The sequence below is a fragment of the Capsicum annuum genome, chromosome 2, assembly GCF_002878395.1.
Source record: "Capsicum annuum cultivar UCD-10X-F1 chromosome 2, UCD10Xv1.1, whole genome shotgun sequence".
NCBI classification, from domain to species: Eukaryota; Viridiplantae; Streptophyta; class Magnoliopsida; order Solanales; family Solanaceae; genus Capsicum; species Capsicum annuum.
Window position 1 is genome coordinate 101,862,334 of NC_061112.1, and position 27,752 is coordinate 101,890,085.

At 35.3% G+C, this 27,752-nt stretch overlaps 4 protein-coding genes across 12 annotated transcripts; all 4 read right to left on the bottom strand.

Annotated features, from left to right (window-relative positions):
* Positions 1–118: 118 nt before the first annotated feature.
* LOC124896221 (lariat debranching enzyme-like) lies at positions 119–1,829 on the bottom strand. The gene is made up of 4 exons (XM_047407752.1): positions 1,700–1,829; positions 594–808; positions 329–440; positions 119–252 (listed from the first exon to the last, which is right to left on the bottom strand). The coding sequence occupies exons 1-4, from the start codon at positions 1,827–1,829 to the stop codon at positions 119–121; spliced, it is 591 nt and encodes a 196-aa protein (XP_047263708.1).
* A 3,914-nt stretch (positions 1,830–5,743) lies between these two features.
* On the bottom strand, positions 5,744–8,146 carry LOC107861054 (putative E3 ubiquitin-protein ligase RING1a). Of its 2 annotated transcripts, none has more exons than XM_016706452.2 (6): positions 7,801–8,146; positions 7,616–7,704; positions 6,995–7,146; positions 6,853–6,902; positions 6,699–6,773; positions 5,744–6,329 (listed from the first exon to the last, which is right to left on the bottom strand). In XM_016706452.2, exons 1-6 carry the CDS (start codon positions 8,088–8,090, stop codon positions 5,864–5,866), a joined length of 1,122 nt encoding a protein of 373 aa, XP_016561938.2. In that variant the 5' UTR covers positions 8,091–8,146; the 3' UTR covers positions 5,744–5,863. The 2 variants fall into 2 exon arrangements, with proteins under 2 accessions (XP_016561938.2, XP_016561939.2); XM_016706453.2 differs by having other exon boundaries at positions 6,995–7,143; positions 7,801–8,141.
* Positions 8,147–10,689: 2,543 nt separating this feature from the next.
* Positions 10,690–16,788, bottom strand: LOC107858834 (serine/threonine protein phosphatase 2A 57 kDa regulatory subunit B' theta isoform). Of its 7 annotated transcripts, XM_016703633.2 has the most exons (5): positions 16,406–16,743; positions 16,187–16,314; positions 14,262–15,671; positions 13,723–13,793; positions 11,498–11,550 (listed from the first exon to the last, which is right to left on the bottom strand). In XM_016703633.2, exons 3-4 carry the CDS (start codon positions 15,474–15,476, stop codon positions 13,731–13,733), a joined length of 1,278 nt encoding a protein of 425 aa, XP_016559119.1. In that variant the 5' UTR covers positions 15,477–15,671; positions 16,187–16,314; positions 16,406–16,743; the 3' UTR covers positions 11,498–11,550; positions 13,723–13,730. The 7 variants fall into 7 exon arrangements, with proteins under 7 accessions (XP_016559114.1, XP_016559118.1, XP_016559115.1 ...); XM_016703628.2 differs by lacking the exon at positions 13,723–13,793 and having other exon boundaries at positions 10,690–11,550; positions 16,406–16,788; XM_016703632.2 differs by lacking the exon at positions 13,723–13,793 and having other exon boundaries at positions 10,690–11,564; positions 16,406–16,746.
* A 3,341-nt stretch (positions 16,789–20,129) lies between these two features.
* LOC107858836 (AUGMIN subunit 6) lies at positions 20,130–27,531 on the bottom strand. Of its 2 annotated transcripts, none has more exons than XM_016703635.2 (13): positions 27,089–27,531; positions 26,692–26,748; positions 26,365–26,459; positions 25,453–25,603; positions 24,826–24,951; positions 24,563–24,719; positions 23,776–23,836; positions 23,396–23,693; positions 22,798–22,923; positions 22,312–22,473; positions 21,981–22,230; positions 21,437–21,901; positions 20,130–20,935 (listed from the first exon to the last, which is right to left on the bottom strand). In XM_016703635.2, the coding sequence occupies exons 1-13, from the start codon at positions 27,302–27,304 to the stop codon at positions 20,895–20,897; spliced, it is 2,205 nt and encodes a 734-aa protein (XP_016559121.1). In that variant the 5' UTR covers positions 27,305–27,531; the 3' UTR covers positions 20,130–20,894. The 2 variants fall into 2 exon arrangements, with proteins under 2 accessions (XP_016559121.1, XP_016559120.1); XM_016703634.2 differs by having other exon boundaries at positions 26,692–26,760; positions 27,089–27,499.
* Positions 27,532–27,752: the final 221 nt, after the last annotated feature.

Here is a 27,752-nt window from a genome sequence, read left to right on the forward strand (position 1 = left end):
ATTATGACCGAGAAGCACTGACAACGATATATAGATTGATCAAATTTGGTCTCTTTTGGTGGGCATAGTCATCGACCTTTAAAGCCAAATAAGCAAGCAATCTCAAGTAACCTTAAGATTAATTCTTCTTAAGCATCTTCTGTATCGACCTCTTAGAAATCCTCGTATCATCTACATCATCTAAGGGTATATCTTCACTGTAGGAACATCCTAAAACAAATGAGGCTAGACGTACAGCAAGATCCCTTCGTTCTGGCATTTTATCAAGAAAATACTTGAGTTTTCAAAAACTCTCAAAGCGGTTATGTCTGAGGGTTCTTATAGGAACCATGGAAGACACTTTTAGCAACAGGTTGAGAATTAGGATTGTAGCATGGTGAAGTCTGAACAAATTCTAATGGCGCCTTGAGTCCTCTTCTCTGCAACTTATTTCTTACAAACTGATGGCATTATTCTATGTCAAGATGTACAATATTACTATATTTCGCGCTCTTCATTGTCAAGGGAAAGACAACATTATACTTTCTCGTGATAGCCAACTATTCTTCATCAAGTGGAAGTTCATGAGGTCCTGGTCCGGACTATTTCAATACCTGCAAAAACTTTCTACCGGAGATGCACTTGTCAAGGGATGAAAACTTCATGCAACGACCATACTTATCACAATCATGCTTAACTGAAGCAGCAAATTTGCTATGCATATGTCCGGAAAACCAGTAACATGGTTTTAGATTTCTCGGTAATTCTGCAGCAGGTTCCCTTCCAAAAGTTCCTTCATGAATCTCTTGCTCCAAAGTCGAAGCTGATTCTAGTTTTTGACAAAGAAGAGTTGTCGAGTCCCCACATTCAGTGATGCCAATATGACAATTATGTGACCATCCTAATTATTCTCTCCTTTTTCATGCCTTACTAGAAGGCTTGTCAGACCTTACTTGTGAAACTATATTGGGTATATTATTATTGTTGTTTTCTCTAGATTTTGGACAGATATGGTGACAAGTCCATCTGGTGTTCTAGCAATCAAATTATGACAATTTTTGTTGAGGCACTTCTATTCCTCCAATTTATATTTTACCGAAACTAAATTATTCCTCTGCATATATTGATTAGGTACCAAATTATTGCAACGTTTTCTTTTTCTGGAGTAGCGAAATTATTGATACCAAATTAAGACTTTCACAAACAGTTCATTTTAGTATTTGTAAGATCAGTTGATAGAGAAGAGATGTGCATGAGAGGTTTATAGTTACGTGATCTAATACAAGTGACTAATAAGGTGTAGGATAGACATTTATGTAACTTTTATGTGCAGAATTTTGAAAGATTGGAAGACGACATACAGATTAGTATGAGCAAAGCACTGGTGTTTTCTTATGAAGATGTAAGTTTTGAGTTTAATTTCTTTTATTTATGTTTTTGGTTCTCATAGAAAATTTTGAGTGAATTAAGAAAGAAAATGATAAAGAGTTGTCAAGGCTTGGTAGGCGTTTGGCTGCTGATGATTTCTCAATCTGAGAAAAGACACTGTAGGCGTTTGGCTATTGAAGATTTCTCAATCTGAGAACAAGACATTCGTTGTTGTTATCAATAAGCAAGACAGCAATGGTTATAAATGGAGAAAATATGACCAGAAAAAAGTTAAGGCTACTGAATGCTCTCGGACCAAAAGATAGTAAAGAGGACTCAATGTTCAAGATACCTGGTAAAGGGGTCTCAGCATCCAAGGAGTTACTACCGATGCACATATCCTGGATGAAATATCCACAAGCAAATTGAGAGGGATTCAGCTGATGGTTGTCATAAAACCATATGAAGGCAAGCATTATCATGATATTCCTACAATTATTAGGAACAGAAGAACGAGGAATAAAAAAGCAGAGGCACAATTATGCCCTATCAACAACACTAAAGTTGGAGTGTCTTTAACGGGAGTGGTTATTTTTTGTGCTTTAGTTTTTGAAATGTTAACTTCTCTTGGAGTGAAACTGGTGGACAATATTGTAATTTGGCTTATTGTCCCACTGGCAAAGGCATTTCTGTTGATGTCCTTTGACTTGATTCTATTAGCCTTTTACTTTTATTAGTACTGTTAAGCTTCATAGTTATAACTTACTTTTGTGGTTATTTTAGTTAGTAGTTAGCTGATAGTTTTTTGTTAATATAATCATTGTAATAGTAAAGTATTTTTCACTAGACCTATTGAAGTAACTCAAATCATTAGCGGTAGGTCACGTTGGTAAATGGAATCCTAATTTACCATGAGTTGTAATGATAGAATATACTCTATATTAAAAAAATTAAATATTATTAGGCTGTGTGTTCATTTTTTTTGTTACCTACTTTTCGTACTTAGTCTTTCACCTTATTATAACTCTAAAAAATTAATGATATTATATTGTAGTTGATAGAGATGGATATAATATATGTAATTTCCATTGTTATGTTATATTATGGGAGGATAAATATGGTTTATGTCATGTTTATAAGTGTGGTTATCCCCCCTCATTTTTTTGTGATAATTTTAAATAGAGAGAAGTATCTATTATCCCCTGAACTTGTCGAGTTTTATTTATGGTACACCTGAACTTTGATTTGTCCTAAGTACCTCCCTGAACTTGTTGTTTTAGTAAGTTGCGTGGCCCTTTTTCGCTGATGTGGCAAAATATTTGTAGTCACACTCCAACACACGCGTGATGGAGTATTTTTTAGGCAAAATCAGCATTTTTCATGATTAAAAAATAAAAAAAAAATTATTTTTCTTTAATTTTTTCAAAAAATTTAATTGTCCCTCTCCCTATTTATTATCCCTCTTCCTCTGTTACTTTCAATCTAAAAAAAATTTCATCCATTTATTAATTTTTTAAAACTCCAATTTATTAATTAGTTTATGAAATAAAAATTTCATCCGTTTATTAATTTTGTAAAAATTCGGTTTATTAATCTAAAAAAAAATTCATCCGTTTATTAATCCAATCTAAAACTTCAGTTTCCATTCCTATGAAACTTTTTCAATTTTGTAATCTTAATTTACATATCTTATGAGTTATTGTAACTAAAAAAATGTACTAAATATCGAAGCAGATATTTTAAAAAATAATAACAAAATAAATACTAAAGAAATTAAGACATATACTTATAATAAAGAGAATGTAGTTATATTGATTATCGACTTTTAGACCCTAATGATTTGATTTTTGATTTAACCAATAAGAAAATACTCATAAAATAAAAAATAGAAAAAGTAGTAACTAACATGAAAAGAAACTGAATCTTAGTCGCAACCAAAATCCTACTTATTGGGTGTAATATATATATATATATATATGGGGTGTAAATAATAATTTAGCATAAACTTATTGGGTTATCAGTTTACTCAATAAAAATATCAAAATCGAATTAATGATTCAATAATTTTTTTTTATAAAATCATTAAAAACTTGTTAACCCTGTAACAATAAATCAATAACATTTTTATCGGTTTGATTTTTGTACACCCCCATTAATTATAATAAGAAACATATTTGTGCATGTGAGTCTCCTCAAAATCCTAATCAAAACACTAATCGGAAACTACTATGAAACACTATCCGGAAAAAAATAATTTCATATTTTTAACACACACCAAAAAATATAAATTTTTAGATAATAGCTTACTTGATTGATGAAAATTCAACCTTTCACTATTTTGGAGTAGAGGAAAGCTGAAAAATATAATTTTTTTCAGAGAGAAATCGAATAACTAAGGGTAGAAGAGTTATTTTTTAATATATGATAAATATAAGGAAAGTGGATGGTATTTATCCACATGGACAACCACATCAACACTTTTTCTACGTGTACGTGTACGCATTGAACAGTCAACAAAAAAGGGTTTCGCGACTTACTAAAACAACAAGTTCAGGGGTACTTAGGACAAGTCAAAGTTTAGGTGTACCATGAAAGAATTATACTAATTGATTTGAAAGAATACGACGACAACGAGAGATAACAATTATTCAAGTATTAGATAATCATATTCTTTTGCTTTAAAAAGGAAAGCAACTGTCAATTGATAAAGGAAAACATAAACGTGAGAAAAGAAAACAAAAGCAAGAAATTATTTTCTTATGTTCGTAAGTAGCTTTTTTTATTGAATGTCTAACGTAATCTTGGTTTAATTTTTAGGTTTCAGATTTCATTTTCTATTACATTGATATTATTGATCAAGAATAACAAAACATTTTTTCATGTTTGTAAGTAAAATCTGTTATCGAATCTCCAATATAACTTTGTGGTTTTTGAGTTTCAGATTTCTTTTCCTATTACATTGGGTTTATTGATCATGAACAACAAGTCATCCTTTTATATTTGTAAGTATAACCTCGATCGAAATTTATTTCATACGCCAATCTGAAACTAATTATATTTAATATTGTTAGAAAGAGAATTATTGTATATTTATTTAAGTTCAAAAATCTTGTAATAAATAAAAGGAAACAAATACGATTTTTATAGATTGACATGAATAGACATGTGCAATGTGCTCAAAAATACTTGACACACGTACAACACACTTATCCTATACTAGTTAATAAAAATATGTGGAAGAATACTCTTATTTTTTCAAGGGAAAAGCATGTGAAGTAATAACTCACACGACTTCGGTTTCTAAAGTATTTTAATATGAAAATTATACATTACGACATAACTTGGAGATATCATGATGAAAATATAAATTTATTCACCATGAAAAAGTTGTTTGTTATCTCAGTATCAAGAATATTTTCATCCACCTACTTTTTTCTTAAAAGTACTACAGCAATAACAACATACCCAGTGTATTCCCACCTAGTGAGGTCTGGGGAGGGTAGAGTATACACAACAACAACAACATACCCAGTATATTCCCACCTAGTGGGGTCTGGAGAGGGTAGAATGTACGCAGAACATACAACTACCTGAAGAAAAGTAGAGAGGCTGTTTCCGATAGACCTTCGGCTTAAGACCAATAACAATATAACAAATACAAAAAGTAAACGCATATAAACTAGTATGGTACAACACAAAACAAACTAACAGTATAACAAACACAAAAGATAAGTGCATATAAACTAATACGGGATGCAAAAAAGCCAACATCACTAGCCCAAAAACTACAGTAACAACACTACGAACCAGAAACTCCCCTATTACTACCGCTGCGCTCCCACCCCCTAACTCTCTGCCCTAATCCGCGTTCTCCACACCTTCCTATCATTTCTTAAAAGTACTAAAAGCGCAAAAATTTAAAGATCACCTCAAATATCGGAGAATTTGTGAATAAAAAGGGCTGAAAAGTTGTTGGGCAAAGAGCACAGATAGCCTATTTCAAGTCCATATTTCAGCCATAGCCAAGGTTCCTATATTCTTACAAGTTTAACCACTTTTAAATCAACTTCAAGCCGGTTAGGACATAGGCAGGCATCTTTGCTTTTCAATACTAAATTGCTTATGTTGAAAGCATGTTGGCTCCTTTTCATAGGATGTCAACTCTCTCATATGAGAGTGGAAAAAAAAAAAAGTAACTCAGAAGTTAGCAAGATATCTAATTGCTAGTTTACTCTCTATTGTATTCTCACATGTTACTGTTTTTCAAGTACTCTTATAATTCTCCAGTTTATCTAGGTTTCTTGTATAATTTACTAGTTATTTGCACAAAGTTTTTTTCCTTTAGATGTTAGGATCTAATTTCATTTGTGCATAATGTAGTCAGATAATACTTGTGTGTGTCATCAACATATTGATTGAAATCTAATTAAAAAGTAAAACAAAAATGGCATCCTGCATTATATTTTGGTTAGTTTTCTCTATTTGCTTAGTGGCTCCACATTTAGGTAATCTAAATTTATGTTCCTCGGCCTCTAACACGAATATTGTTAATGGCTGTTGATGCCATGGCCCTCAAATTCGCTCTAGCTAGAGCAAGAGCATTCCTGTACTGCTCATCAGAGCGCCTTGTCCTAAACGTCTCTGTATACTCCTCTCTCTGCAGTCGCAATGCCACCTGGCTTGGTGGTAATTTTCTCTGTGTCCTTCTTAAGCTAATAATGTCTCCGTTTCTGCTTGACATCCCAGAATGCCTCACATTTTGACTTCTCATAGAATGAGAGTTCCTTTGTTGTGGATTCCCGGATCCGGAATCGGTTCTGCATCTTGAAATATTAGTATGATTAGCAATTCTTGCTGGACTTTGATGCTGAGCTTCTCTATTATTTAAAGCTCCAACTGCTTTTCTTGCCTCTACTTGTTTGGGAAATAGAAGTTGAATTGAATTCCAAAGAACTGTGTTTACAATGCAAGATCTTCCATTGCTGCAAAAAGTCACACATTATTTTCTTGTTTAATAAATAAAATCTTCCCCCTCCAGACTTTGTAAAAGTGTTCGAAAATGCTAACATTATGCTACCTTTGTTTCAGTATGCTTGTCTCGTTTTGATTTGTACAGAGTTTAAGAAAGTAAAAAAGACTCATGAATCTTGTGATCTTAAACTAAAGACATGTATGTAGGATTGTACCAAAATGTATTCTAATTTTATGGTCTTAAAAGTTAGATTTAAAGAGTTGTCAAAAACAAAAAGAGACATTCTTATCTATTTAAACGGACTAAAAAGAGAAGACAAACAAATTAAAACGGACCTGTCTACACTTGGGGAAAGAAACAAATCAAAACTGATGACTACCTGATGACTTGTCTACACTTGGGGCATCGCATCCCACATTTGTCGGCTGCAGACTGCAAACACTTTCTACAGAAACTACAACATAATTGGGACAAATAAGATTAGACATAAATAGTATGAATCTGAGTTGATGTAGATATCAATTAGATTGTACCTGTGTCCACAAAGAGTGGTACTTGGTTCAAAACAAATATCCAAACAGATCTGTGCAAATACAATTGAACAACTATAAGATGAAAATGGAAATGTCAACAAAAAGCATCAGGATCCAAGAATGGACACTCAGACTCTCTTACAGCACAAGAAAGTTCTTCACGAAGTTTATCGATGCACTGAATGGCCGAATCAGAAGAGGAAACACAAGAGCCCGGGTTTTTTGATGTGTCAACTCGTTCCTTATCTCCTTTTCCAGTGCACTTTTGCTCTAGCTTCTTTTTCTCAGTTTCTGCTGAAAAGCGAAACGAAAATTAAGTTTAGTCTTGTAACATGTTGAGATTAAGATTTACTCGGTGGATTTCGGCCCTGGTTTCTATTTCTCAGTTTCTACTTAAAGTGAAAATAGTTTTGTCACTTGTATGTTGAGATTAAGAGTTGGTCATTTTTTATACGGAAAATGGCCAATATATCCATGAACTATCAAAAATAGTTTAAATATATATCTCGTTTTACTTTTGATTCAAATATGCACCTCTCATAATACTTTCGATTCACATATACCCCTCGAAATGTAGAGGCTCACAATGCAACGTTACCAAAATTGAACAAAATGGATATTAAGAATTCGCCCTATCAGTTTGTCCCTGTCTTTCAAGAAAGCGACCTACTAATATAGGACTGAAGCAAAGTAGTAGTAGACTAGTAGTTGTACATATTCACTACTCGAAACTTCCTAGAATTCAGATCTGAGAAAACGAAACCTTGTTTTGCAGCGTCATCATCACCATCATCAAGATCAATAACAGCAACACGAATGGAGGCTGGGCTCGTCCTCTGAGCCCTTCGTTTCCTGTAAAGATTACAAAATTGGAGCATTTTCAATCACCCAAATAAAAGAAATGCCCAGAATTTAATCAAATAACGTTGAATTTGACAGCAAAATTACCTTCTGGAATTTGTAGGCGGAGTCACAAAATGCTGCATAACAGGGAGTTTCTTTTGTTTATGCCCGCGATCAGGAGTTTGTTCGACAACATGACAAGCCATTAGAAGCGCTTCTTCGTCCCAACCCGCCTTTGCAGCCACTGATTTGAATCTTGGGCTGAACAAAGCCTCACGTTTTTCTCCATTGACTGCTTTTGGGTTATCGGGGTTCTTCGTCAACTCTTCATTCACCATTCTGTATTGAGATTGCTCAAATTTGTACGAGACAAAATGGATGTAGGCTTCTGGCATTAACGGTAAGTATTTCCAATGCAACGGCTAGTTTTTTCTCTGTTTTTTTTTTCACGTTTTGTCCTTGTAGTTTAGGTTAACTCTAGTTTTAGTCCATGTATTACCTTTAATACATTTGACCTGACTCTATAAAATTAATGATTTTAGTCCTCAATACATGCAAATTACAACCAGTATCTTGAAAGTTGAAACTCATAGAAAATAGAACTTTTAATATAATTTTATATTAAAATATAAATAAGAAAAAGAGTATAATAGCTACCATGAGATGTAAATCAACTCTAACGTCTTAATCTTCAAATAAAAAAAATCACATTTTTGTAAAATATATCACTATTGTGCTATGCAATTTACATCCTTTAAAGAAAATAATCAATAAACTTTTTTAGTACCCTTACAATAATTTTAAGATGATAAAACATAATAATTGACTTTCAAATAGTGATTATTTTAAGACGCGTGACAATGATAAAATATGATAATTTTGAGACATGACAATAATATGACGACCAATGATAAGTGTAGATATAAATTTAGCTAATTAAGTATTTTTAAAAGAAATTTTAAATGAAATTCACTATCACAGTGTGTTAGTAATAGCGGGTACGAGTGCATATGTAATAGTAGGGAGGAGTTTTTTGTTTGTGTCTATGCCTGTAGTTTCTTGTTCGTAATGTGTTGATGATGTTCTGATCTTGAATAGATAGTTTATACTTTATAATATTACTCTGTCGGTGTCTTGTTTCTTTTATTATCTAGCGGTGTGTTATCCCATTTTGTTGTTTATTTTTATATTTTTTGTTTCTTATACTATCTTTTGTCCTAAGCCGAGAGTCTATCGGGAACAACCTCTCTACTTCATCAGAGGTAATGGTATGAAATGTGTACATTTTACCCTCCCCAGAACCACTTGGTAGGAATACACTGGTATGTTGTTGTTGTTGTGCTTTCAAATAGTAAATATTTAATCTAAAAATTACACAAATACACAACTTATGTTTTCAATATTACAAAAAATCGTAACTCCCTAAACATATTACAAAAATCCCAACATATACACAGAATGCTATGTATATGTTGGCTATGTTATGTATATTAATAGGGAGAGAGTAAAGTAATTAAAAAAGTGAAAGAAAGTGTAATTACTTCCAAAATGGTTGGTATTTATGTTATTTATATATATTTAATACTATGACTTGTCATTTCAGTTATTTTCAAACTTCTTATTTCTATAGATAAAAAAAGCATCATTCATTTGTTAGAGAATTATAAGGATAAATAATGTTAATTAAGAAATTCAACACATAATTTGTCTAAGATATGTTACGCAAGCCTCAAACATTAGGCGTTAGTCGTACTTAGGACGTATAGTCGGACGAGTAAGCCTTACAGAATTAAGCCCTACACCTATGCCTTGAGGCATTTTGCCAGTGCCCTGTCCTAAACTGTCTTTTTAAAACACTGATTACAATCTCCCTAACTACTTCGTAGGCTAGCCAAGCTAGAATTCTCCAATGCTTGAGTAATTATGTCGTGCCATGAAGTCCATTTTCATGTGTAATTTTGGAAGTGCAAGACTTGCATAATGCTGAACCAGTCGGGTCACGTGACCAAAGAATTAGTCATAACAATTGGATCCTAAGGAGTGTTGCGGGTGGAGAGATAATGAGCATTGAATGTCATTTATGAAATTTATTTTTCATAATTTCATCATGTATGTCATTCTCTTATAATTTTGAGAAGGAAAATATTAGAAAAAAAAAAAAAGACATTTTGACCAACCAAACATAGAAAATCATACATGGAAAAATTGAAAAAAATATCATACCGTCGATCCTGAGAACTCATTTGTTTTCTTTTAAAGACGAAACCTTATAAAAATACGCTTCTTGCAAGAAGTTCGGGTAAAACTTACATACACCCGGTGTATACACCAAGTCAATACATGCATGTCATGTATTTGAATTTAAAGTTCGTGTTACTTAACCATGATTAATCAATATGTATTTTACTTAATTTAATTACATAACCATGATAAAGAACATTAGTTTGGAATATACATCGGATGCGTGTAAGTTTTTACCGAAGAAGTTCTGCGTATAAAAGAAAATTTAAATTCCAATTGTCCTTTATTAATATCAGTTGCAATCATGAGTGAACTACAGCTGCAACAGTAGTTTTAGGGTTTTTTTGAACTTCTGCTGGTATTTTCAAGTTGAGAAATAGTCAAATGTAACTGTCATCAGATAACAACTATACACCCAACCTAATCTCATCAATGGGATATGAAGAGAATTAAACATACACGGACTTTACCAACCTTTGTGAGGTACAGAGGTGGTCTCCGATAAACCTCGGCTCAAATTTCATCAGGCAGATAACAAAATTTTGTAAAACAAGTCCAGTTTTTTACTAGCACAACTTTTTTAATAACCGTAGTGTGCCTATCTCAACTAATTCCACGTACAACCTAAACAGCAATATCCCCGTTGCATAATTCAAAATTATAAAGGTCCTTATACTTGGCTAAATTTCCCAAGGGTTGCCTATTACCGGTGGAAATGAAAATTCAATTACCACAGTTCAATCACCAGCAATGTTCAAAAGAATACTGTCATTCAACATTGTGCCTTTACTGTGTTAATTTGGAAGTCCTGAAGATTATCTACAGAAACATCTCATGCCAAGCAGCAAATGCCAAAAGATACACATGTGATAATACAGACTAGAAGGAAAACTGCATGCAAAATAATCTTAAAGCTACCTGAAGAATGATGTTCTTTCAATCTCATCACTTGTAAATTCAACAAAAAGAATACCAAATTAACTCCAGCTATGCCTGCACTTGCAGAATATAAAAACCTTGAAGCACTGTCACGCAATTCCATATGTACAGTCATTGCATCTGAATCCAAAAAGGTATCCAATCTGTTCACTGAGAGACCTGAGAAGCAACTTGTAGGGAAGTATCACAATATGAACAAACTAGGAGACGTGACTCAATATGATGATTCCACCTCCTTTGACACAATTCCCATCCTCGATTAGCATAGAGGTCGGCTCACCAAGGTTGAACTAACAGCGACACATATACCAGTCTCTAGCCAGTGGATGAATGAGGAGTTATCCTCGGAGAAACTAGCACTGGCTCATTGCTAGCAGCTTTCATTGCTGCAATCTCCTCTAGCCGTTTCCAAGTCATTTCACGTTTTGTCTTGTTCTCTTCTTCATGAGCATGATATTCTTCAAATTTTTGCAAGCATTCTTCAAAGAGCTCAGGATCAACATCAGAGAAGATTTTGCGGACATTCAATGTCAAGCTTTGTACTGCCTGATTCCAGTGGCCTCTAGCATTCTTTTCCAAGGCAGGAAAGATTATTGGTAATATAACGTTGCGATTTTGTTTGATTAAGTTCTCAACATGATCATTGTTCCACAGGAACAAAGCCCTCTCGGCCACCTGCCAATGCAAGACTTGAACAGAGTGAAAATGAAAAACAATTTGTCAGATGGGGAGAGGGGGTAGAAAAAAGAAGCTTGCAGATGTATCACCAAATGGATCCATTTTATTTCATTCAACCAAATGACCACACTACATTATATGTCCATTTATCATTGGTTTTATTATAATCATGAATGTTAACAGCGTATATTTGCCCCTTATTGGTCGAGTAAGCATTTCCAGAAGCATCTATAGCGTCCTGGGTCACTCCACTAATAGTGTTACGGTTTTGAGTTTGATGCTCAGATCTAGTGATATCAGCAAGCTTAAATAAGCACATTTCAAGAATCGCAACCGTCTTGTTTCTACCTAGGGTATTGCTCTGGTCTTTTCTTTTCAACTCATATCATCATCAATCTGCTTTGGACTTCTCTCTCTCAATTCATTTCATTTCATCGAGCCACTAACTTTGCTCCACACCCACTCCTTAGACTGTTAAACCTACTCTCTCTCTCTCTCTCGATCTCTCTCTCTCATCTCCGGGCTCACTTCATCCTATTGAGCCTAATGTCTCCTACTGCAAGTCCACACTCATACCGTTGGGCCTAATCTCTCTAATACATCAGGTCCACTCTTCAAGAAATTCATGTTTTTAGTCCACGTGTAAACCCTTGAACATGGTTACACATGCGAGAGTGTCAGAGCATACACTTGTCCCTCACCGGTTATCTGTTATGTAAGGGTTTCCAAAGTAGTTCATAATGCCATGGGCCGCTCCACTCATTGCCTTAAGGTTTTGAATTGTATGTTCAGACTATTTCACAGTAGCCATAAAACCTTAGCCAAAATGTTGCTTCGTCTTAAGAGTCCCACATCGGAAAAGGGATGGGCAATTGGTCTCCTTATATGGACTTGGGCAATCCTCCCCTCATGAGCTAGCTTTTGGGGTTAATTAGGCCCACAATACATTCTTTACACTTCGCAGGAGAGTTACATTCTATCAAGATATCTCAGAAAGTTACAATAGAGAAACCATACCATTTCTAGTCTCGGCCAAAATAAAAGCAGCAAGTTAGATTTTCTCTAGGAGAAACGAAATCAATTTTGATCAAGATAGGCAAATCGATGATTTGAACTTTATGGATTGGATTTCGAAATTCTACCACAAGCCATTTGGATTACTGGGTTCAGAATCTATAATTTGGGCATATTTACTGAATTTGTCAAATACATATACATGGCCTCAGCTAATGCTACAGGATTCAAATGAACTCATAATTCTGACACTACATCCGCCCCTGGGTGGCTGGATCAAGAGACGTGCAAATCCTGTCTGGGTTATAACACAGAAACAACAAAGGGTTGATAAGCACACCTTATTCTCTCTGGCAAGAGGAGTGGAAAATAGGATGCAAGATGCTTAAATAGGCAAGAGAATCTCCTATAGATCCTAGCTAGGTTGATAATGAGCAACATAAACGTCTTATAAGAGATGTAAGGACTAAATTGTGTTTGGTGTTTTCCATATTTTCCAGTAGATATGCTTTAACTAGATTACTTCTAAGATATTACGAACTGTGTCCCCCTCCAGGATTCCCCCAGACAAGACTAATAACAACAAGAACAAGAACAAGTTTAGTGTTGATCATTTTCTATGCTCCATAAGAATGTGATGCTTAGTCATCTTATACAAGCATTTACCTCCGCAATTGTTCTTCCAAGAGCTCATAAATTTGATCCATATGAAAACTATACTGGCCTGCAGAGGTATTAATGTTGGGACAGGACCCATTTTGTACTTGAAAGGTTGCAGGGTCACACCCATAAGGCCATAATTTTGGAAGAGATGTCAAGTGCTACTCCCTATTGCTTATGTTTTTGAGAGGACAACAAGTAGACATTATTTTACTCAAAGAATATCTAAAATTTGACAGACCATGAAGAAATTCTTCCCTGTTGTTTCTTACTCCCAGTCACAATTTTCTGCATGCATATTATTCTTTCTTGAAAGATGAGGCTACCGTTGTAGTGCTGATAAAGAATACAGGATTTCAAGAGCTCTGGTGAAAGTTTCCTCAAACCAAAGTTAGCAATTCCAACGCATGATTATGGCAATTTCTATATTCATAGACAAAATGTTCTTTAATTTTGATATATCACAGTTTAATTGTAGAGCACTCATTTATTTACCTGATCCATTAGAAGCCTGTCCTAGCAGCTTCAGAGTTTTGTGTCTGTGTGGGGTAAGAAAATCCAATAGCCTGGTTTGGACTAAGTTCTTTAGCATTTGCTTGTCTCAATTTGCAAAGTACTATACTGAATAATGATCAAATGAACATTTCGTCCCATTCTTTTCCAATTATATACAGTTTGTCCATATCTATTCACGTGATCACATCAAGTTATAGTGGTTACAAAGTTTGGATTTTCAAACTACAGAGAACACTCTTTCAAGCAAAACTGTACTTCTGATGCTACAGAGTGAGCTTTCCGTCATGCTTTTTGATTTAATTCGTATCAGCCCCTGCATTTTGATTCTTCCTAACATATTATCAGTGATCATAAGCCATAATTGTTTGGTAATTTCAGCAACCTTTAGCTTATTACGACCTTTCTATGAGGTAGCTAAATTTACCAAGCATAGCAAGATTCAGTCCAGTGGCCCATGAATTCTTTAGGAATGAATAATGAACATAAAAAGAATGTGTCAAATCAACCAAAAAACCAACCTGAAAGTGTGAGCTGCTCAAGCAATGACTGATGCGACGAAACATAGGAACCATACAGCGCTGAAACTCTGGAGGCTGAGTTGCTTCTAGGACCTCTTCCAGCTCACTTACGAACATTACTTCCTTTGAACTGTTTGTGATAGGCCAATATTTCAACAGACCTCTTATGACAGTATCAGCAAGCTTGCAGTCCTTTTCCACAAATTGTGTTATACAGTAAGATAACTGCTGATGATACATATGTACGCACTTTGGTTTATGAAGTGGAATAAGAGCTCGAACAAGGAACAATTTGTGTTCTTCTTTTAGTGGTAGAGCAAATCCATTGATTATACTTCCCAAAATTTCTAACAGTTCTGCTATTCCATTATGCTTCTCAGTTTCAAAAATAAACCGATAAAATATATTGTTGATTGATTTCCTAATGAATGGGCGGTGCACCATGAACTTTCCATATATGCGATGAAGTACAGTCTTTAAGTACTCTCTTTCTCTTGGATCTTCTGAATCGAAGAGATCTAATAACCTTAGAACAAATGAGTGATCAATGTATCTCTTAGCCAATTTTGCATCTGTCTCTGGTGATGCCACAAACCTGAGAAAGAACTCATACACAATTTGCAAATGAGGCCACGCAGGGTCCATCAACGGTTCGTCTTCTTCCAAGTCAAAACCTTCCAAAACTTTGTTTTCACGAGGCTGGGGGGCAGGAGGTCTGAATAAATTTACGGATACCATCTTAATTATTTCTTGCATGACTGTTTCTGTAAATCTCCCATTTGCAGAAGTAACATAATCAACTAGCTCCACCAATGTCTGACGTTTGATATCTTTTTCTTTCAAGTTTTTAGTTGGATCAGAGAAGTCAAACAAGACACAACACAAGTTCAGCTTTTTGATGAACAAGTTTTGTTTCTCAGAAGCTGGTACATCCCTCAAAGTAGGCAATGCCTCATACGAGAAAACTGCTGCATGTCCATTTACCTTAGCATTTATAGCCTGTGGAAATCTATTTCCATGGTTCAGTCCTGGACCTGAAGAACCAACGACGCCTGAGAGGGATGGAGCACTCAAACTCCCTTGTCGGGAATTAGACACGTCACTGCTTCTTGAACTATTTGAAGCATTTGACTGAAATGTAGAGGTTCCTCCATCACGATTTTCTCCTGTCTTTGACGGCTTCCGCGGAAGCCTATTGAGTATCTGCTTGATCATCCCTTGAAACAACACTCCCCTTCAAGTTGACCTAAATGCCTCGCTGGTCAATATACTCAAAACTCTAAGAATCATCAATCAAGAAATCCAATTACTTAACCAATTGTAGTAACCACTGGGAGATCATGCACCTCACAAAATTCTTATCTTCACCACCCTAAACCAAAATAAAGCTTTATACAACCACTGTTACGCCTGTATAACCAAACAAAATCCCCTCGTCAATTGAAAACAAGATTATAACATAATGGAAGTTAAAATGAAGAAATCCCAAACATCTACTGAGTAAGTAACTCATAGTTTCTTTTTTTTTTTTTTTTTGATGAAGTAAGTGTTTTATAAATCACAGAGGCATCAAGGAGATGCATAGTTACAAAAGAAGAGATCTCAGCTCATTACAAAGATAACAAAAATCTATCATAAGTCTAAAGAGTTGATAAATCCAAGGTCAGTAACTCATAGTTTCTTTTTATCTCTAAGGAATAAAACTATCTTTCTCTTCAAGACTATCAAGGCACTCCCATTAAAAACATAAAAAGGTGCATTCTTTATGAACCCAAATCCAGATTTAGCAAATTATCAACCCATTACAGATAAAACATCAGAATGCAAACACCAAATATTACAATTTAACCCATTTTATGTTCTTTTATACCAATAAAAAGGGGATAGATGTTCACCAACCTAAAAAGGGATAAATGTTCACCAACCTTCATTCTTTCATTTATCTGAGGTTCAAACAACTCAGGATGATGCATCGAGATCAAATAATGTTGAGATCTGGGCATGATTTTTTGAAAAAAAAAAAAAACAGATGAAATATCTTACAAAGAATCACCTGCAAGAGTCCAAGATAGCAACTTTAGCACAAAACACAGATAAACAAAAAAAAAACATTAAGATATAATTCTAATGCTTTTAATGCTTACATTAAGTTGGTTTTTTTTGGTGGTGCCAAGAAATAAATAAAACTGGAGATTGGAAAAAAAGGATTGAATTTTTGAGAGTTGGTAAGTGATTGAAATCTGAAAAAGAAGGGAAAGAGAGAGGGAAGACAGGAAAAAGGGATGATGGATTTGAGGAAACCAAGCTCTCTGGTTGTTGTTCCTCTCTTTCTCTTTCTCACAGATGATGATGAATGATGATGTGTTTGGTTAGCAAGAATTATTGTTCTCCCCATTTTCTCTTTCCATTTTGTCTCTTAACTTTCCTATTCTTTTTTTTTTCCTCTCTCTTTCTCCAACTTTCCTTTTCTTTATTTTATTTTTATTTGTTTTTTCTCTTTTGTACTTACTTGCTTTTATAAGTACTTGGTCCATTTGATTTATTTTTTATCACATATTTCAACCTCAAAATCCACAGCTCAGTTTCACCATAATACTATTTGTTATTTGACCATTTTCACCCTCAAGGACACCAAGGTCTAAGGAGAATTGGAGGATGCAAAGGTTAAAGATGAAATTTAGGGTGTGTTTGATCGAAGGAAAATGTTTTTCTAGAAAATAAATAGTTTTCTTAATTATTTTTGGTGTTTGGTTAGTAAGAAGAAAAATATTAATTCAACAATATTTAGATATAATTTGGATAAATATTGTGATACTAAATCAAGACTCAGAACGAACGCTTATTATGGTAGAGTGTCAACCGACACCGCATATCAAAATAAGATGACATTATTTGATAACATGTTCCTCTTAGTGCAATGGTGCAACGCTCAATATGTTTTCCTTAGGTGTTGAGGGTTTGAACATTAACTTATGTTTTCTGGCAAAATTTTCTTAAAATCTTTTTAAGTAGTATTGAACCCAAGATTTCTTGTAGCTTAAAACTATATTATACCAATGAGCCAAGGATATATCATATTAGCTAATGTGATAATTAAATTTATATCCTTTGTTATATAAATATCAGCACTGCTTACCGAAGAATCTGCGTACGCCACTGTCGGGACCTCCACCCTTTAACACGAACCAAGATACTTGTTCCGACCAAACGTCGACACCAACTCGAGACACAACCGTTACCTTAATCTCTACTTAAACCATGATCCTCAGCCAGACACAACCCTAACTCAGAACATAACAACCAACCCCCGACCAGATGCTAACTTGGGACCTAACCTTGACCCTGATCCCTAGCTCATCTTGGGTCATGAAACCTAACCTTGACCTTGATTTTTGAGTCGATCCTAGTAAATTGAATCCTGGACCGAGCTCTCAAACAAGACTCAATTTTCGAGCTCGACCTAAGATTCAAACTCTAATCCTAACCCAAAACCCAATCTCGACCCAAGATAAAGTCTTGACCCAAGATCAGGTCAGGAGTCGGGATCAAATTCGGGGGATAGGAGTTGGTCCTCGATCGGGTTCCAGTTTATGTCAGGAGTTGAGTTTAGGGTTAGAGACGAGATTGGGAATCGAATCGAAGTTGAAAGAGAGTTTTAAGAAATGTTTTCTTACTTTATATAGGAAAGTTATTTTCATTAAATTGGAGGAAAATAAATTTGTTTAGAAAACATTTTTCAAAATACCTAAATCAATCAAACATGAAAAAATTGGAAAATATTACTAGCTAGAAAATATTTTTCTTCATGCCAAACACACCCATAAAGATCAAATGGTTGTACGCACGCTTGTAAGTATGGAGCAAGGGATTGTAGGCATACGAGATGTTATCTATTTTCCTGGTTTAGACAAGAAAACTGTACTCCCTCCGTTCGTTCTCTAAATTATACAAAATGGTTAGTTCAACCCAAAATGAATATGGGATTTAACTTAACCTGGAAAGCTAATTTAAAATGCTCGGATTGTTTAAGATCATTACGATTTCAAATTCCCTTTCTATTACCAATGTGGTACTCTTCACACACCCCTTACGTTCAGGTCAGAATATCTGAATAAATTTATAAAGATACAACATTGGTGAACCATCAATTGAGATAGGCTAAACAGTTAAACGAGACAACTTATGTAATTTGTTCTTTTTTTTTCCCAAACGATTTACTAGAGATGAAAATATTTATCATCTGAGAAACCATTTGAGTTAAAAAGCTCGTGAGTCACAAGAAAACGACGCAACCCCAAGTCCAAATCCCTCTCGTGTCATTGGGCGGTTGCTTGCCATTTCTGTTTTCCCTGTTTATAAGGTTTGGAATTTAGTTAACTTAAAGCAACTTTGTCTCTTCAACACTTCTCTTCTTTCATTGGGCCAATCTCTTTTTCACATCTCAATTTTAATCATAAAAACACACTACTAATTCTCTTCTTTTCTTTTTCCTTTTTTCCATAATGGTCATTTTGAATCTGGTTTTTAAAGTCGAATCATCAATCTCATTTTCATGATTCAAAATTTTGAGAAAATTTGTGTCGTTGGTGCTTTTGACCCCACAAAGAGGAAAAGGATCCAACCAAGGCTTGAATACGAATATTTACAAATCTTCTCCCATAATACAAAAAAACAATGATAATAAAGATCTTCCTTGCTCATAAATAAATGAGGCAACATGAGGTGGTACTTCCCTGTATAATCAAGTTATCCAACGGCAACATTACCTTCAGAACATGGCAAACTTATGGATCAGAAATTAGTCATCAAGATAATTCGAATCCTCCCAATACTAAGATAACATATCACCAGTCCATCTCTTTCCAATTGTAAAGCTCCAACTGTTCCTTAGCTCACGCTTGAAGATTTTCCTGTAACTTGCCAGTTTTTTTTTGGCTTTTTTTTTTTTTTTGGACGGCAGTAGTGTACAGGCTAGTTTATTTGCACCTCAACTATTCCACTAAAAAACTACTACCGCTCAGTACAAATACTAGATAAAGATAACTCTACTCTTCAAACCATCAAACCTTAGACAGATGTGAAAAATTCACCTACCATTTTGCGTCAATTGAATTTTGCCTATAACACTAGAACTGTTCCTCCAGATGTGTAAATTTTGCTTTTATTATTCCCCAAGCTTTTTCCTTAAGTCTCTGTCAATAGGCAAAGGAGCAGACAACCTAGTCCTCAATTCCATTTGACTGAACACGTTGTCTTGTAGAAAACCATATAATCTATCAATCTATCAGCTAAAAAAGAGACCTACTAAAGAGGGAAAAAAAAAAATACTAGAATACTCGGCCACAGAAAAAATTCCATCAATGTAGGTTCTGGATTTTTTATTTTATAAAATTTGGCCAGCTTGACCTTTGATTTTAAAAAAAAAAAAAAAAATCACTGTGCATTTTACCTGAAACAACTGACCGTCCTCACAGACCCTAGCTCTGTAAGTCAACTGATTTATGTCCAAATATATAACTCATGGAAGTAAACCAAAAGTTCGCTTTAGATAAAAAGCAATTGGACAAATAAATTCAGTGAAAAGGATAAATGGGTTTGAGCCAGAAAGAGAAACCTCATAAGATGCTCAGCGAAAAAAAAAAAAAAAAGATCGAAATTACTGTGTACAAATTAACCAAGTAGCAAAGCGGGAAGGAATCACAATCACACTGTGGAACACGTAAATATTGGCAACCACCTAACCACTGCTTACTATGAGTAACTACGACCAAATCAACTTTAACAAGTGAGCAATTGAAGGTGTGTTAGAATGTCTAGAAGGGAAGGTAATTCATACATCACAATATAATCATTTTTGCAAACAGCTGCTTAGTGCGAGAAATCAAAAGATAAAATGGAATACTACAGGGATTCAAGTGCATCATGATTAAGTTCACAGAGGGAAGACAATGACAGGAGAAACTAGAAAGATAACTACAGCAAAAGCTGATAAAAAACTTTGTACTTATAGTTGTACAAACTACAAACTAAGAGACGTGGAAGTAGTTTCCAAGTACAAACACACCAAAGAATGTAGGATATAAGTTTAAATTCTTCACCAGAAAGCTGGAGTAGCTTATACACAGGCCTGCTAATGCATAACCAGGAAGAACTACGAGGTTTTGCAGCTGCATTATGGAGACTCACTTTTTCCCATCCATGAAGTAACTGAACAAATTCTTTACTGTCTGGAACAAATAAAGGCATAATAAATACTTATCTACAATACGACAGTGTATTGAACATATCAAAGCTTAACTGCCAACAGATGGAAGTGTAGCTCACAACAGCAACACAGCACTTTTTCCCTTCAGGGCGAGTGTACATTACACATTTGGGACAGTTCTGATGATCTCCTCCAAAAGAGCTCTATTCTTATGAATCCAGATTTACTTGAGAAATTTTGAGATGTCAAGTTCCCTCTGCCCCTCGGAATAAGATGAAATGCCATAAAGAGGATACACATAAATGAATGAACAAAGGAAGATGTGAAAGTTAGGAGGTTATTCCAAGCCTCTGAAAATAGGAGGTACAAGGTTCTGAACATCTGTTGCAGGCTGAGCAGCAGCCAGCAAGGTTATTTGAGCTTTAATCTCAGTGCTTCATTAATGCAGTTTCAGTTTCTGATAAAGGTGCTGCAAGAGTAAAGTTCATTAATCTATTAAACAGACGAAGTCTGGTGAAGGAACAAGACAAGGAAAGTAGATAACAATGTAGACAACCTCCCACGAGATGGATTTAGAGGTATCATTCAGCTGGCTTAGATTGAATGAAGCATTTAACAAAAAACAATGAAGTCATTCAATATCCAGAACTGGGAAATGCTTTCAGAAATCATTCATCTAGTATTATCAGTTCAGGTGATGGAATCGGTACTTTGAATTTAAAAAATATAGCACTGGCACATTTATGGAAGGTAAGCTGCAATTGAGCTCCACAGATGATACCCTTAACTCAAAATCTCCCAGTTTGGCGGGGGGAGGTAAACCTAGTGGAGTTAATTTAAAGTTCAAATTGTGTCAATTGTGCGATCTAAAGTATAAGAAAACCAGCATTAGAGATATAGCAAGGGAATTCAGATAGGGTAGCGGTAATAGGACTGCCAAAACAATAAACAATTGCTTAAATCAACATACCAAGTAAATCTTCGTACGAATCTGCCAACAGTGACATATCCATAAGCAAAGGAGGAGAAAATACTTGATCGTCAGCTTCCTCCATATCATAAAATGACCTGCAAGCATCAGAAACTGAAGAATTCGAACCCATGGTCGAAAGAAAACCATCTATGCCATCATAGTCATCAAGAGAATCATTTAATAAGTGAGGAAGTCCCTCTGACTTGATGCCCACATGACTGTGTGGAGCATGATTCCCACAAAAAGATGAATCAGTTTCAGGTGTGGGCAGCTTTTTACTTCTCAATAAGTTTGATTTGTTACCAAAATGAGAAAGCCCAACCCCTGATACAGGTATAAAATAGTGCTCGGAGCTATCATCAGAATGGCTATCTTGAGATGATTCCGGATAGTAAGACTGAGAGGAAAGTGCAGCTTCTCTGACAGATCTCTTCAAATTTTGGACAAAGCTAGTGTCATCATCTGCAGAAATACAGGCAATGTATTTAGAGATTCCAAACTGAAGAAAATCAGTGCACGCATTTAGAAGGAAGAATAAAACCTTGTGGAGGATTATCCATTGAATTAATTGAAATTGGCAGATCTGGAGATTTTTTCTCATGCATATTTTCTATTTGGCTGGCTAGAGCTGAGACCTGTCTCTTCTGCATGTTCCCACCTTTTCCGGAAGAATTTGATGTTAAACTAAACAAAAGTGGGAGTTTTAAAGCAGGGGAACTGGCTGATGCCTTTTCAAAATGCATGGATGACATTTTTGAGGTCATCTCAGCTACCTCACCAGTGCTGTTCTCCTGTAGAATTCCTATTGTTTAAATTTGGTTTTGTATTCCAGAAGGTAAATAAGTCCCATGAAAAGCTTCACAAAACATTACCAACGTCCTTCTGCTACTCTGTGCTTGGACCAGTGAATGAGATCTAGCATGATGTTCGGCCATGGGGAGAAGAGTGGATGAGACACTATTAACTTCTTCCGTAAGCTGTAAAATTGAATTCTGAATAGCTGGACCAACTTCCTTCAGTTGATTTATGAGCACCTGGAGAACAGTTTCAACACTACATTATCATCATAGTTACATTAATGTAGTTTGTACGTAATGCTGAGATTCCATCAATACCACTTCCACTCTTCAGATAATCAACTTTCCAAATGCTAAGTTACTCAGAATCTTCAGAGGTCTCGACATCAGTGTCAGCGGGTAGGACATGAATGAAGTCACTTTCATATGGATCCTCCAAATACACAAAACTTGCTGGAAATAACCAGAACCCAATGACCAATGCATACCATATCCCATACTCCACTTGAGAACATGTAAAATAGTTCAAACATGCAACCAAATTCAACAGACTGCACAAACCTGTATACTTGCTAGGTGCTGCCGATGTTCAGCAAGTGTTGCACTCAAGGATTCTGCGTGACCGCTCGTACCACCATCATGTGAGCTTCTCAGAAGCTCTGGACCCTCTCCATCATTTACTTTTGCCTGAAAGATATTGTTGCATTATTAGGAAGAAATGAAAAAGTGAGGAAAAGAACAGGTTTTCACATACTTATGCCTAATTATTGAAGAAGATAGAAAGCCTCCAGTATTATAACTTCTTCACGTTTGCTAAAGCTTCATAAGTACACACACCGCTGATAATTTTTCCTTAAGACATCACTAGATATAGATTCTCCAGCTTAGTTTCTGTCAAAAAAATATAAGCAATAATACTCTATCACATGCCAATACACATTCTTTGATCATAGCGAAAGCACTGACACTGCAGTAAAATTCTAAGAAGTAATTTTCCCTGTTGGACCACTAGAAACACCGGATATTAAGAACCATCAAAAACATATAGTTATAAGAATGACTAATTCCATCAAACTAGTTTAAACTTAAAAGAGTTTTTTGGGATCAAAACCTCTCTTCAAAGACCTAAAATCTCGAGTCAACATAAAAAATAGCGTACTAATTGAAGTGACTGCTTATGAATTCTTTGCAAGGCATGTGTCCAGCGCCTCAACACTTCAGATATATCAATAGTTGGATGGCCTCTAGCAGTCCTTTCATCAACTCGAGAAAATCTCTCTTTATTTGCTTGAGTATGAGAAGAATCAGGATTGTTCACATGCATTTCTCTATTTACATCTGCTGGTGATCCTTCAGATAGTTCTTCATAATCTGGATGTGATGAAACTAAATCACGAGGTGGAGCTGCAGAACTTTGATCCATGGCTGCAAGCAAAGCCGACCCAGATATGCGATATCTGAACAAAAATAGTATGAAAAAAAAATATGAAGGTAAGTCCAGCTTTGGAAACCCAAGATCATACAGAAAGTGATCTTTACCTATGCTCACGATGAGCTATAAGATCCTCTATTGGGCCAGAAGCAAGAATCTCGTGCTGATCTGTACAACATATGCACATAAAGTAATATGATGTGGAAGACGTTAAAAGAGAAAGTATCACTTTTCTTTAAGTGTAGATGAATCTAATCTATTGAAGAGTCAAGGTTTCCAAAGAGCACGGATGACGCGAAGCACTGATCCAACTACATACCAATGGAAAGCCATTACGGACGGTCGTATCCCATCATATTCACGTATCAATGCGTAAGTGGTCATATAATAGTTGAGTCGTTGCGCCTAAAGTCTTATGGCCGAAGGTCTCCGGTGCATCGTAATAGCCTACTGGTATACAAGCACACCGTGCCCTAGGTTGGTTAACCTTATGAGCATAAAGAAGGAAGGCTGATTTGGAACCACTTAACTAGTGATCACATTAATAGCAATATCAAATATTTAGTGGTTTGTGACAAGAAAGAATAGCCTAGTGGCAAGGGTCATCCACCTCCAACCATGACGTTGTGGGTTCATTCACCAAGGGAGCAACAACAACAACAAACCCAGTGTATTCCCACATAGTGGGGTCTGGAGAGGGTAAGATGTACGCAGTCCATACCACTACCTCCGGAGAAGTAGAAAGGCAGTGTTGACTCCTTAGCAGGGGAATGGATTACCATATCAAAGACAAAATATGGAGTATATAGCATATTGTAGAACATACTAATTGAGCATTTATGGAATTTTACAATGATGGATAACTGAAGATAATCATCAACTGTTTGTACTCACTCTGGCGAGATAGCAAACAGTCCCACAAGCGAGTAGCTCTTTGGACCATACGCGAGTTTTGACTTGAGCTTGATACAAGCTCATCCCACAGGTCACCTTCCAACTTTACTTTATTTCTAACATCATGCAGTTTTTCAAGTTCTTGCTGCAAATAAGCCTGAGATTAAGGGGATCAGAGATGTATTTGCGGAAACAGTTACCATATTGAATATAAGAACAGAAATCAATCCAAATCCTCAGAAAATTCATAAGATTTGTCTTACATCTTCAGCACAAAGGCCTCGAAACTCAGCTGTCATCTCATGAGCCAAATTAGACCACGTAGCCTGTCTATGAACAGCTAATTCTGCATTTTTCAGAAACCTTCTTCTTTCAAGAGCAATCCTAGCCTACACAGACAAACAAGGTCACAATCAGGTCTCCAAATTTGGAATAATAATTTAAATAATGAAAGCTCTCCACACAACATATAGGCTCAAAGTCTAGCTAAGTAAATCAGTATAAGACCTCTGAAAAAAAGGACGTGTGTAGAACTGAAAATTGAAAAAATCTCAAGAGAATAAAAGATTGGATGATCTAATCAATACGTTATCATGGAGTACCAAGGAAAGGAGAAACTATTACTTCAAGGAATATTATTAGGTTAAGTAATGGGAAATAGCTTCATAGAAAAGAAAACTAAGCCCTCAAAAGTGAACAATTCAAGATGCATTTACGCATTGCATCTTGAAATTGCAGAAATTGAACCCTTAACTTCAGATAATAACTACCCAACAGAGGCATTGAATCATTAGATTTCAAGGTTCCAGCAACCCGTCATGTGGACAAACAATGCAATGATTTTCAAGTCCCTTGTCAAAAGAATGGACATAATGCCAAAAGAATGTGACCTTGGTTACAGGAAGCAAGGTGGCTGCATGTGAGAAAGCAACATCCGTCAATGAAGCAGGTAAGGGGTTAGAAGCAACATCAGCAGCAAATGTTCGCCTGTGAACTTCCCTCAAAGCATGTAGTGAGAGTTGCCACAGAAGTTCGACAAATCTGCAGTAGATGTAAAGCAATTATGGAGATAACCAAAGGTTCAATCAAAGGTCTATATTGCTGAATGGATGACTATTGAACTGTAGAATCAAAGGTCTATACAAACAAAGCTACTTCCCTAACTTTGGTGCTGACTCGAAACTTTCTGCACAGACACCTCCACCAAGTCCTAACCCCTTTGCATTGGCAATAAGGTGACCAGACAAAGTCTTGGGTAAAATAACGCAAGAAATAATTTGATTTCACCCACTTTCATCAGAAACACCATCACTAGAGATGCAATGAACAAGAAAACAGTAACAGCCGCAGTCCAACTCCAAAGATTTGTCTCTTCACTTAGAGGAAATTGGGTGGGAGGAATTATCATGGTACATTCAGCTTGGTATTTGAATAAAAGAGCTGTTTAATTGTGTGCTAAGTGACTAAAGAAAAAAGGTGTTACCCAAATTGTGCCACTTAAATATAAAATGTCTTTGAACGCAAAAAAACGTCGGAAATACAATACTAACTTTTGTTGTATGTCTTGAGGGTGGGTTAGTTACTCCAAAATCAATTAGATAGTGAAATCAACATTAGTCTCCACAAAAAGAATCTTCACTTCACTGACGACAACTACCTTGCTATTACAGCTCTACGAGAAAGATGCTTCACAATGTAATCAAATGGTCCAAATGATAGCTCAAAATAAACAGAACCGAAATGTCATTTCATTGAAACTAGAAAAAAAAAAAAAATATTGCTAGTTATCTTCAAGAACCTACCTTGGTCCACAGCATGTAGCAAGAGATGAGACCCTCGAATTGCTTCTAGGAAGTGCACCTTGCGATTCCAACTCGCTTATAATTCCTTGCACAACCTGAATTACCAAAAATAAAAATAAAATTAAATAAAAATTAAATTCAAGAAGCACATTTCTACTTAGAGTAACGGATATAAAAACTAAAGCATAAGTCAATCAACTTAAATCAACTTGATCAACTATGTCACAATCCCACACTAGTCCTCCATTCAGATATATTCAGCACGTCTTACTCCAAAACTGTAAAACAATAAAATTCTCTCTCATGGGTAAGCTAAAGCAGACTTACCTTGCGAAAATCACGAGACTGCGCTGAATCAAATATTGGCCAGACCTTATCGAAATCCTGAAAAAATCTCTACAGTGAGAAAAACAGAACCAAAAGATGAGTATCAAACATACTCTCACCGTTCCAAAATACTTAGTCACAATTTCCCTTTTGATAGTCAATCGGTATTTAACTTTGATCAACATTTTAAGATGTATACTATCATAATATTGAAATATGTATATGACAAAAACTATAATTCATAGCTTTTCATATAATTTTTGAGTATCTAAATTTCAAATTCAAAATATCAAATCACTTAAATCTAATTAGCCTGTTTGACTTTCGAAAAGCGAAATGTGACAACTATTTTGGAAAGGAAGGAGTTCTGTGAGTCTGCGGCAAGCTAAAATTTTACCTTGGCGGATTGAGCAGGACCTCTAAGAGAAGAAAGAAGAAAGTAAAGAAGCTGTTCACCCAATTTAGGGTTAGAATGACGAAAAAATCCAACACGAGGTGCGCCATTATTCGCTACAATTCCAATGATCAATGGATCCAAACCTATTAACAAACAGTTAGTGTACATTGCACTCTCTAACTCCCTCTCCCTCTCCTTCTCTCTATCCATCATCATTCCACACCTTCACTGCAATTTTTGCAGCACTGCTCGTCGCCGACCAGTTGGTTTTCCGATTTAGAACGTGAATTTTTGTAAATATGAAAATAACAAGCGCTTCTGGGTTGTTGGATCAATTTGGGAGTTGGGAGAGTATGATGTTAAAAGTTTAGGGTGAGTTTTGAGTTATTAAGTTTTTACGTGGGGTCGGGAAGGATTAAAGGAAATTTTGAAATGCGTAACGTGAACCGCTTAACTATGTAGCGTTGAAGCTTTTGTCTCCATTTCATCCTATTACCAAGTAGCCGTTTGATCATTAAAATTATTTATTTATTTAAAAAAAATAATTTAATAAAAATAAGTTATATTTAACTATAAAAATTTTAAATATAATTTCAAAATTATATTTAAAAAAGTGAAAATAAGTTTTATTTTTTTCATTTTTTTCACTTATATTTCTCTCATA